The sequence below is a fragment of the Serinus canaria genome, chromosome Z, assembly GCF_022539315.1.
Source record: "Serinus canaria isolate serCan28SL12 chromosome Z, serCan2020, whole genome shotgun sequence".
In the NCBI taxonomy this organism is placed as follows: Eukaryota; Metazoa; Chordata; class Aves; order Passeriformes; family Fringillidae; genus Serinus; species Serinus canaria.
In genome coordinates, this window is record NC_066343.1 from 63256482 (window position 1) to 63268951 (window position 12470).

The 12470-nt window shown below is 36.9% G+C and overlaps 1 protein-coding gene across 1 annotated transcript in view; it reads left to right on the forward strand.

The window, feature by feature from the left end:
- The window catches only part of RICTOR (RPTOR independent companion of MTOR complex 2), a 74058-nt gene extending 61694 nt beyond the window's left edge, over positions 1–12364 (forward strand). The window contains exons 32-38 of the mRNA XM_030236835.2: positions 1336–1513; positions 2816–2900; positions 4151–4384; positions 5452–5604; positions 6308–6431; positions 7288–7426; positions 7591–12364. Coding sequence (XP_030092695.1) covers positions 1336–1513; positions 2816–2900; positions 4151–4384; positions 5452–5604; positions 6308–6431; positions 7288–7426; positions 7591–7665 — 988 coding nt within the window. The 3' untranslated portion in view covers positions 7666–12364. The remainder of the gene's footprint in view (positions 1–1335; positions 1514–2815; positions 2901–4150; positions 4385–5451; positions 5605–6307; positions 6432–7287; positions 7427–7590) is intronic.
- Positions 12365–12470: the final 106 nt, after the last annotated feature.

Below are 12470 nucleotides of genomic sequence, written 5' to 3' on the forward strand. Positions count from 1 at the left end.
GAGTCCAGCTATTGACACAACGTGCATAAGTGCTCCGCTAAACCATGTCCTTAACTGCCACATCTACATGTTTTTTTAAAAAAAACAGCGCTGTTTTCAGAGATGGTGACTCAAATACTTCCCTGGGCAGACTGTTCCAGTGCCTGACAACCCTTTCAGTGAAGAAGTTTTTCTTAATATCCAATCTAAACCTCCTCTGGCACAACCTGAGGCCTTTTCCCTGTTTTTTTTTAAGTATGGCTTGACTTCTTTTCTGAGTCCACTGCTACGGTCACTAGTATTGGTCAGAATTACCAACAAGAAAACTGTTGATATCTTCTCAGCTGTATTTTGTACATTTCCATTACATAATAATTTCTTCCTTGGTCAAACTTTGATAATTTAATTTTATCTCAATATAAATCCCATCTGTAGGGATAAGAGGACACTTTATGCCCAAATAAAAAAGGGATAGAAAACTTCTTCCAAGGCAAAAAGTCAAAAAATCCAGTGTTCACTTTACCTCCAGTGTGTCATAATTTGCAATAAAAATTCACTGTTCCTGAGGTGTGCCTTTATTAGGAAGCTTTAATCCAATGCATACAGGCCATCTACATAGACTGGTTATCAGAAAACATTTTTAGGTTTTTCTGTTTGATGAGAAAGAAAATGATAGATGGTCATATGTGAAATTTCTGTCATCAGGGCTCTGGTCAGCACTAAGGTCTTGTTCTCAGCCTCTTCTCTCCTGTCTGATTTTCCCATTCTGTTTCTTTCTTTGTTTTTCAAGCTATTTGTCATGTCAGCTCCAGTCACTGTGCAGGTTTAAGTTTGTTCTTTGTGCATTCATGTTGAGCAAATACTTCCTCTGTGCTCGGGTGACCCTACTGGGTGGCTCCTTTGGAGTATGGGAGAAAATATGTTCCTTATGTGTATCACTGGTAGGCTCAAGGTGTGCCTTTGCACGGATGTGTCTGCTCAGTTCAGAGTTTGTGAATATCCAGGAAATACACGTTCAGTGCATTTCAAAATTAGCTAGATAAGTGTTTAAAAACCCAAATCTTTACTGGCTGGAAATATTCAAAGCTAGAATGCTGAAGAAAATGCATGGTGTTGCAGGATGGGCAGGAGTTCCTGTACCAAGAATTATAAAGGAATTGCCAGGAACTGCCAAACCATGCAAGAGAATATGAGGCAGAAAAAGCAATGAACCTATAGTTGTAATTTGTCCTAACAAGCTCTGAGACCTGCAGTGGGAGGATGGGGATGGTCTTTGTGTCAGCAGTTCTTTTTACTTTTAGTGTGCCAGAATGAGAGAGTAACTGCAAATGTGATTTATTTGTTTCAATGTTACAGGTTCATGAAAGCTTTAAGTTATGCTTCGTTAGATAAAGAAGATTTATTAAGTCCAATTAACCAAAACACACTTCAGCGTTCCTCTTCTGTTCGCTCCATGGTTTCTAACGCTACTTATGGTAGCTCTGATGATTACATTGGCCTTGCTCTCCCAGTGGATATCAATGAAATATTTCAGGTATGTATGTATTAACTGATTTGGTTCATTTGCATTTTCATACTGAAAGGCAGTCAGCTGTTGCCTTTTCATCAGAATAGATTAAATCTAGAGAAACAAGGAAAAATGGATGTGGTACTTTAAAGAGATACATTTTGGAGGGCTAGAGTTTCTTTCCTAACTGTTGTTTTGACTTTTTTTACACAAGATCACAAGGCTGCTTTGTGTTAAGGCAAATAATGGCAAAGACTGTTAGAGGAGTGTTAAACAGTGGTTTTGCTGTTAGAGTAGTGTTAAACAGTGGTTTTGCTGACAAATTTGCTGTCATAAGATTTTTGGTTGACATCCAGCTTTTATACTAAAATTAGCATAGTCTGTGCACATTTGTTAATTCTGCTTTAGCAAACCAATAATTGACATGTTCATCAGCCACCTATAAATTATGTGTGTAATCACACAGTTAACGCCCTGCTACCGTGCTCTGTATTAAATAATAGATTCTTTTTATATATATCATTATAGTAATAAATTATATTGTCTTAACTTTGAAAATACATATATTTAGGTTAGAACAGATTATTTTCATGTCTCAGAAAATCCCTTCCTCTTTCTACTTGGTAGAAACGCATTCCTATTTAACAAACTTACGTATCAGAGGGTTTAATATTCTGTTAATTAATTATCAAAGCCAGGACATGGTCTGTGTCAAAGGTAAAAGTGAACTTCCTTATCTTTATTTTACCTAATCTTTGCCTTTCAAATCTAAATAAACTTCCTACTAATCTCAAAAAATTGCTAAACATAGAGCAAAGTCATGTTAAATCATGTATCTGCTTCTGATTTTGCTTTGTGAAAGGACTACTTTTTCTTTCTCCTTCAAGTCTTTGCGGCATATTTGTTACCACATTTCATCTCTCTCAGCTCTCTTTGTAGCTGAGACGTGCCTCAGCTCTACATCCTACAGGCAGCATTTTAGATGTCCTGGTTGCTTTTGTACTTCATTCCCAAGATCTCCAGTGGTGTAGCATGATCATGGACAGATTATGAATGGCCACTGTGGGTCACTGGTTTTCTTACAGCCTGTCATCACCATTTGCTAACTCCTCATGAGCCTTTGTCAATAAATGTTCATTCACAGATGTACATTTTTCTCATTTGGCTTTTCTTTAGTACTCAGGAGCTCATTCTTAATTTCTTCCTCAAATGATGCATTTTTCTTGAAGTAAAAGAAAAGCAAGATTTAATTTCCTCATAAAATAGCAGTTTTTTTCTTGTGTTTGATTATCACCTCTGTTAATTTTAATTTTCACTTGGGTATTGCAGGTAAAGGAAACTCCATATTTCCAGAAGAAAACTACACCTCCATTTGATGAGCATGGATCTAGGGTCTTTACATCTGATGCAGGAGGTACTGGTTTTATTTCTCTCCTGTAGCTTTCTGTTGTTTTTTGGTATATTGGGTGGCTTGTTGATTTATTTGTTAATTTTTCTTTACAGAAGACATCATTTTAGCTATTAAGCTTTGAGGACTATGTTCTGGAATCAGGACAGTAGGCCATTAATTCCCTGGCTTTTTTTAGTTTGAGCTAATGTGTTGCTTCAAAGTTTGGCCCTACTCTAAAAAAATGGAGGAAAACCTGCATATCTCTGACAACGTGAGCTAATGCCGCTCAAAGTCTGGCAGTGCTGCTGTATTACAGAAAGTAACAAAATTTAAGCTTAGAAAAATATGAATCCCACATATTGAACTATTTCCCTTTGATAACAAGATCATTTATAGGAACTTATGGTATTAGATGTGTATTTCAGAAAATAAATTGTCTTTCTGTGATGTGTCCATGACAATTGTTCAGTGAAGAATATGGGATGAGAGAATTGCAAGTTTCTAATGCCTGGCTTGCTCTGGAATGTACCTCTAGAGAAGTCAGAAATCTGTAGGGTCTTAGTATATGTTTTGGCAACTGAAAAAAAGAAGGCTTGACGCTGTTTTTTTAGTAGTTTATTAGGATAGCTGTTGTCCTACATTTTTGGGGTTTTATTCCCCTTTAATATTATACACAAAGTCGATTTGACTGGTAGTGTGTCTCTGAAGTTTGCTAAGTTTCAGTGTAAAGTAACTCTTCTTCAAAACTATTTATTTGTTTTTTTCCACTCAGGGAAGAGCATGTCTCTTAAGTGTCTTCTGCTTGTTTCTGCATTGCTGAGTCTAGTTTCTTCCTGTCACAGTCACTAAGTTACAGTTTTTAAATTGTGTTTATTTTTTGCATTGGTGCATGTGTAATTTCAACATCTGGTATATTGTTGTATTAGTCTCATTTGACACATGAAAATTGGTAATGTATTGGTGTTATGTGGGTTTTAGTAACGTTGATACCATGTCCAGATTTACCACTTACCTTCTTATAGTGTGTGTACTTACAGGTTGAATTCTGTCCTTTGCAATATTTTGTTATGTGTAATAATTTGGAACTAAAACTTTGTCTCTTTCTCAAATGCTAACAATCTTGGGAGCTTAACCACTCCAGAAAAAAACTCTATAAGTCTTCACCTGCACTCCATCCCTAGCCTTATAAGCTTGAAAGTGGAAATTAATTGAAAGAATTAGTATTGGTTGCTTGGTTTTATGGGGTTTTTTTGATAAGTGAATTTTATTTACAGGTGTTCCATCAGGTGCAAGTGATGTTGTCAAAAGCCCTTTTCAGATGCTCCGCCAGCAGATCAGTCTCACAGAAATAATGAATACCAGCCGTTCAGATGCATGTCAGTTCTTAGAAGGTACAGAGGACACAGGGCTCCAGGAGCACACTGATGAGAACTGTCTTTACTGTGTCTGCGTTCAGATTCTGGGTTATCAGCCTAACACCAAAGTGAGCTCCTCCTATAATCGTACAGGTTAGTATTCCTTGTGGAGAAGTGTGATAAAACCGAGAGAACATACTGGCTTTTGCTCAAGTAGTCTGACAGGTTTTTTGTTTAACTGACTATTGACCTTGAAAATATTTCTCTAATAAGCTCATTGTGCAACCAGTAGAATTGCTATGGTCACTTCCAGCTTTCCACTCTTTAGTGTTAGTAGGAGTAGGTGTCTACATGTTTCTTTAGTATTTCTAACAGCATGTCAAAATAAATAATTTGGACTTACTTAAAATGTGTGTTCTGAAAACTGACACTTGCTGTTCAACTAATGAAAAGTCTGACATAAGTCTGTGCCATAAAATACAAGGAAATCTGTAGAGTGTGTTCAAACTGAGCTGTAATTTCTGGGATTTAGTCTTTTCTCATACTTTGAGATTCAGAAGAGATTTGGAGTTATTTTTTCTAACCTTCTCTGCAAAGTTTTCAGTTACATGCCTTTTGTCAATTCCTGTGATGGAAAGATAATCCAGTAGTGGATGCTTTAGTAGGAGAGCTCACTGTTTTACAATACTGTTAGACACTTATTAGTAGCAATACTGGCAAAAGGTGTGATGCACAAATGAGAGGAATGGCTCAGAGAGCTGAGCTGGAGGTTGAGTTAGTAGCAAGAAAAGTGGCAAATAATATCCCAGCTATACTTACAGGTGCAGCAGAGCCTGGCTCTTGCCAGAGCCTTTCATGCAAACACCTGTGACAGTTGTGTGAAGAAAAAGAAGTCTGCACATGCAAGAGCATCTCTATTGTGATACATAAAAAGGAGCATAAAATGGATATATCAGTAACTATATCAGTACTATGTGTGATGGCTTCTTAGGCTTCCATCAGTGTCTGGAAAAGACTCCACTAATATATTTTAAGATTTTTTTTTTAATTAAATTTGGAAGAGTTTGAATATAATTTGTCCCCAGTCCACCATCTAGTTCTGAGCTGATTTTATGCATGGTACTTAGTGCATCTGGCATGTTTGCAGTTGTTGAAAAATAATGAAAGGATGTGAATTGAGGAAAAGTGTGAATAACAAAGGTACATCTTGTTTATGTCAGATTTTTCAGACATTCCATATACTGACTGGTGTGGGCAGACCATTCACAATCACTTAGATGTGCATTCCTCCAAATTTTCTGGAATTTCAGGCTGTAGTGATGCAGTATCCCATGGTTCAGCCAGCAGCACCAAGAGTACAGAGCTTGTATTAGGTGAGTCTGAAAGCCTTATGATTATTAGAGACTATCATTAATAAAGCATACTTTAGGCATTGTGAAAAAATTATATTTCATTTGTGTACACTGCAACAAATTAGTGCTCTTTATTAGACAGAAAAACAAACAAATCTGAATAAAAACATCATCCATCTCCAGGTGGGAGAATACAGTTTTAAACTGTTCTCCCTCTGCTATAGAGCATTTGTGCAGATTATTCAATACCTGATATTACAAGCAAATTGTCTTTTTTTCCTACAGATGTTAATTTAAAAAAAAAGGTCTAAGAATTACTGAATTACTGTAAAGAAAGAATTTATTATATACTTGTGTATTATATTTTGAATTATGATGGTTTCTTATGAAGTAGCTGGTTTTTTAATCTTCCCCCCCCCCCCCCCCGCCGTCTGATAGAAGTTCATCCAGTTTGCAACATGCTTTTGTGGTAACAATATCACTGTAACTTGAAAGATTTTCTTTAAATGTTAGAAATACTTTTGAAAAGGTTAACTGTTTAAAGTCCTGAAAATAGTGGTGTTTAACTTCTAATTTCAATGGAAATATTTTTGATAGCTCAGAATACATACATAAATATATATGTTCACGTGTGTATGGAATGTGTAAACAGACTTATTGTACCAGTCTAGCTCAGTCAAAGACAATTCTGTTTAAATCCGCACTGTTTTATTTGTTTTTCCAGGAGTAAAGTCAATCCCAGATGACACACCAGTATGCAGGATACTTCTGCGGAAAGAGGTCTTACGTTTAGTTATCAATTTGAGCAGTTCAGTAGGAACTAAGGGCCATGAAACTGGACTTCTGACGTAAGTTCAATGCCTTACAGATGCTTTAGCAACACTTAGTCAAAAGTATTCTCTTAAGATCTCAGGGACTGTGAATAACCTCACTTCTCCAAAGTTGTCAGGCAGATAGGATTGAATGTAATGTAGAAGGTAAACAAATAATCTTAACATCGTTGCTCTGTGTTTAGTATTTTACTCTCAACCAAACCTTTTAAAATTAGTAATTCAGCTGTAGTGATTACATACCTGGTGTAGCATGTCGATAAAAGAAACAAATACTTCTTTATTTTTGCTGAATAATAGATAAGTACAATAACAAACTGAAAGTGATCTCTTGAGAAACTCAGCTCTTCTTTAAGCAAGAGTACAACTCCTGAAAATAATTTATTTTTAAAACATGTTCAAATATAGGAATGTAAATCCAGGGACTAAATGTTATAACCTGTAGGTTTCTGGTCAGTGACATTGGAAACCAGCAACTGCTAAAAGAAAATGCAAAAGTGTGTGGTTTTCTTTCAAAAATACTTTAGGTTTAAAAGATTAAACTAATCTTTTTCCATATTTTTATGACTGCTGTACTTGTGAATGCCAGTTATTTGATACACTCTTCTCCAAGTCTGTTATTTTAAGCCTAGGCAATCACAGTAATTCTGTACAACTTACAAGTTGTGTATTCTGTTTCCTCTCAGTTTATATTTCTTCCAGTTCTGTACAACGTGATGCTGTCTGTTGTGATATTCTTACTGTGTCAGTCTGGGATTTAGAATGCATGTTATTGAAGAATTAATGATGACATCTTATTGAAAAGTTTGGGGGTTTTTTGATACAATGGAAATCTGTTCAAGGCTTACAAAATGTTGTTTATTCTCTTGTTCAGAATTAAGGAGAAGTATCCCCAAGCATTTGATGACATATGCCTTTACTCTGAAGTGTCCTACTTGCTAGCACACTGTACATTTCGACTTCCATCCCGAAGGTTCATTCAGGAGCTATTTCAAGATGTTCAGTTCTTGCAGGTAAGTGGAGGGTGCACTGAATGTACCAAACTGGCTGGCTGGGTGCAGATTCCATGTCCTGAGTAAAAGATGCTTTCAGATAGGTACATCCTAAAGGAGACCGTTTTGTGATGTCTCCTGGGTAAAATCTCTAGCAACATTAATACTTCATCCTTCCCTTTTAGATGCATGAAGAGGCAGAGGCTATTTTGGCAACACCGACACAACAGCCTGTAATTGATGCATCAGCTGAGTCCTGACCTCTACTCAGGCAGTGCTCTGCATATGGACTTTGAAATGCTCAGACAACCTCTCACTGACTGGATAAAAAGTTTGGAACATCATCTTTAAAACCTTCCAGAAGCTACTGGTACCTGAAGACTGAACTGAAAACATTTTCTTCCTCAACCGATTACTGGCACAGTCATTTGAGCCCTTTGGGGATTTATTAGACATTATCTTAGTTTTAATAATAGTAATTACCAGTATATGCAAGAGCCAAGCACTGAACACCTCCACAAGTTTTCATTTCATTTTCTACCATAAACTACGATGAAATAGGACAACTTGCAGAGACATTTTTAATTGACTTCCGATTCTGTTCCAGAGAAGCAGAACGATGCCTTGCTTTTTAAACCCTGGATACCAGGAATCAGAGAGATGGGGGTGCATTCCACTGCCAGCAATGGGGAGCCATGCTGTAGTTGTGGGCACCAGGGGATTAATGTTAGCCCTTCTCTGTTGATTTTTGTACTGTTTATAACACTACTTTGGGGATTTGTAACTTCAGACAGAAAGAAATGCCTCTGAATCTGAGGTTTCATTAAGTTATTTTAATATTGCTATAGTTCTAAGACATTTTATTAGCAGTCTCTTCGATTTCATTGCATTCACATACATGTATCTTGTCTGAACCAGTTAAGGATTTTCACTACAATTTGATTTTCAAAACAAGTCATTTAAAACTTAAAATGCTGAAATCAGATTGTTTTCCCTGAATACTATGCATGTGTTTGCAGTTTCTACACTCATGCTCATATAGTACAAATATGGGTCTTACTCAACTACAGTCCTTTAAAACGCATGATTTGTATCAGATAAGCAAATATTGTATAAACTGAACTTGAAGACATTTAATCATTGTAGGTTTTGTGAGGAGATTTAAGTATGAGTGTTTTCCAAGTTCCATGGAAACAGCTTTTTATAAAAACAAAGGTTTATTTGAATTTTCAGTGGATTAGTGATCAAGCATCAGATAGTACTAATAATTGTAGTGAAAAGCCTTAAGTAACAAATTTTGGAGCAGCTGTACTTATAATTTTGTACTGGTATTTAAGACTTGTTGCAAAAGTTAAATGATACAGTGACTGGTAATGATTGAAGTAGTTGCCTCTATCATGTTACTAGTGCCGTTTCTAAACTAGTAAGTGCAAGCTAAAAAAAAAAAAAGTAGGAATCCCTGTCACTTTTATCATGGATCTAAAGATTCAGAAGCCTTTATATAAAGGTAGTATATATATGCAAATGTGTATATACAGTAGCATGGCCACCTTTGTTAGAATGCCTGTAATAGAGGGGATTACCCTTTGATTTTGATATAGGTGAATAATTCAGCTGGACTGTACTAAGTAGAACGTATTTTTATCCATTCACTCCTACCATTTTTTATAATTGTCAGATTAATACTTAAGTGAAATTTATCCTGATGCTCATATCTCTGTTCTTACTAGCTATGCTACTGGAGATTTCAATAAGTAGTCCTGTGAACAGTAACACACAGTTCCTAGTGAAATGTAGAATTTCTTTGTTCTTATTGGAAATTTCATGATGTCACATAAGCACTGCTTTGCAGCTATCACTTCACTGAATTCTTATGTGCACTGCGTACCATCCGGTTCTGGTAAAGCAGACTGTAAGTTGCTGCTCATAGTCAAATTTAGTTCCTAAGATTATCTTTTCATGAGTTCCCACTGAAAGGAGCAAAAACAAACTGATTGAACTATTCTGTGGTCATTGACGTAAATAATACATCTGTGTGGCAAGATATGTTTGAAATGTTTAGAAAACACACCACACCAGTAACTATTGGACTTCTGGCCATGAGAAATAAATGTTTCTGTAAAACCAAAATGTCAATCACAGTAGACCAAATAGTGGTATAAACTCCAAAGGAAAATAATGTAGTTTTCCCACAAATGGGGATAGCGTATGTTATACAGTAGTTTCAAACACTACCTCAGTTAGGCTAGAGTAGAAGAGATTTGTTTTAATAACTAAATGGGGTTACATCAAACAACTCCATGTTATTTTTCTGCAGTTAAGGCAAAATAAACAAGTTTATCACCTGTATTTAAAAAACCCACCTCTCTTCATTTCTTAAGTTTAACCCATAGCACTTAATGTAGAAAGCATCATAGGAAGGCCTCTGATTATAGAAAGGTAAGCAAATATACTTTTGAAAGAATCTCCATCTTGAAATGCTCATGTGTTCTGAATAACGCGCTTGTGTGGGGATCCGTGACAACAGAAACTTGACATAAAAAATTGTGGCTGCAAATTCAGTTATAAAGCGTGATTTTTCTTCTGAAAGTGTATGAGTGTCAGTAGATTTCAATAAGTATGCATCAAGGATGTTAAGTCTGTATTGTACATAACATACGTTTTTAGAAAATTAATTTACACACTGACATTAAGCTCACATTGATGTTTCAGTTTAATTGGCAGATGAAGGGGATACTGTTAGTGAAGGAAATTTGTATTGGCTTAGTTATAAACTGTGAATTTCTAATTTTATAGTTCTCTTTTTTTTTTAATGTCCCTTTCAAAGTCCTTATTTTGGGGTTTTATTTGTATCATGAGAAACTTCAAAAGAAAGCTGTAGTAAATAATGATTGTGCTTACATTAGCCCTAATAAAAAAACTCTTCCACTTCTCCTAGGGAAGCTGACAGATCACCCGCTTTTTATATTTCCAGTCAGAGTGATTGGTGATAATGCTCAATAAAGGGTAATGTGTGTAGCATTCACTTAACACTGTATACTAATGCAGTTCGGTTGCTGTGGCCAAGAAAACTCCTCAGGAACTCACAGCTCAGAGGCGGGACCTGCTCCAGGAAGGAGAGGTTGCTTGTGAAACCAGTCACAATTAGCAGCAGCTGCCTGGTGTCTCTTGGCCTGCTCTTACAGCCAGGTAGGGGAAAGGGGGGCCCTTTCCAAAGAGCAGAGCTCACTGCCCCACAGCCAGGCACCTCCACAAGGGCCCAGTCCACTCCGCCAAGGGAAGGAGGACAAGGCTAGGGGCTCAGTGTTTCCTTTTGGGGAAGGACAACTTTTCACCTCTGTGAAATTCAGAAATGCAGAACACTCCCAGCTGTTGTGGACATCACTTGAGCTGGAGATGATTCGGCTTTGAAGTTCCCAACTTATATGTGGGCTCCTTGGCATATTGTGCTTGAAACAGTTGCCTTTCCTCATCTGACAGCTCTTACTTGGCTGACGTCTGACAAACATACCCTAAATGTACTCTCTTTGCGGGGCGGTGGTGGTGGGTTTTTCCCCCAGTGGAGTCCTAAACAATTCACTAGTTTTGGGCACAATGGCTCAGCACACTGAGGTAAACTGCCCTTATAAACATTTATAAGGCACCTGTGAGAATCCTGCTTGTCTTTTTGACTTCACTTTGAAACATACATACTGGTCTGGAAGGAAGAGTTGTGGTTTGCAGTGAGACTGAAAACAAAACCAAAGTGCCTCTCCTAGGTGTCCGAAGAGTAAGGTAGCTGCTCAGGAGAAAACCACTGTGAGAAAAACCTGGTGAGGGATGGAAGAGTTGCTGCTTTGTAGTCTGTGCCTTGGATTTGGTCTAGTTTGGGCAGCAGGAAGCTGGCGAAGCTTGTAAGCAAACGTGAGCTCAGATGCAGCAATCGCAGTGGTGGAATTCTCACCAGGCTCTGAGGTCCCTCTCACTTTCCCGCACGCAGTCCTGCTCTGAGCTGCTCTGGAGCCATGTGGAAGCAGGTCCAGCAACATTTAAGTCACACTTCTGTTACTGCGTCCTTATGAAAGGTATACAATGTGAGAGCAAAATCTTAAAATGGCATGAGACTTTTGAGGACATGCTGGAAACCAGCATGGTTTTTTTTCTGGAGGTCTCCAGTCTCCTTGGTTTTTGTTTAACTCACAATAGTTTCCTGGGTAGTTTTGTTTTAAACAGATTTATAGTCACTAACGAATGTGGATTTTCTTTGGGTTATTTTTGTAGCGTAGATAGTCAGCAATGCCACAGCGTGTGGAAACTGCCTATTTCGCTTGAGTTGCTTTTTCAAATACGCTATTTTACTTGCAAAATGTAATTTATGCCAAAAAAATATATCATTTTGCCACTGAATAGGGTGTTTTAGCACAAGATGCTATGTCTAAAGGGGAAAAAAGTTCTTTCAAATTTACACTTTGTAAATCTAATTGAAAAATTGTTCCAATACTGGGCTGTCAGCATCCCTGAAACTGCATTACAAGACATTGCCTAAATCATTCTGATTCGAGGGAAGGGATCAAGAAAAATCTCAATACTTATTTTCCCTGTCCTGTGTGGTCATTTTTTTAGTTTAGTAATACGCTGCTACATATTTGGAGGTTCTAGTGTTTGTAGGTCACTGAACAAACATTGAAATCTGATTTATATTGTATACCTGTAACATAGAAAAAAAAAGTATTTATATATTTTACGTAAGAATATTGCATTGAGCTGTGTATAATTTAAACAGAGGCTTGTCCCAAAATCGTATTGCCCACCTTGATTTTTTTTTTTGTGTTTTCTTTTTTTCTTTTTCTTTTTTCCTTTTTTTTTTTTTTTTTTTTTTTTGTATACCGTGTACAGTTCATGTCAATGAGCATTAAAGGCCTCCTGAAGCGTAGTCTTATCAAAAGGGATGCGTTGTTAATAAAATGTACTTAAACTTCTTATAGTTGTTCTGGTCTCCTATGTACCTCTCTGCATTAGAAAGGGATTGGAATTTAATGCATATTTGCAAGTTATAAGTTAACTAGAACAATCAGAAGCTTCCCAA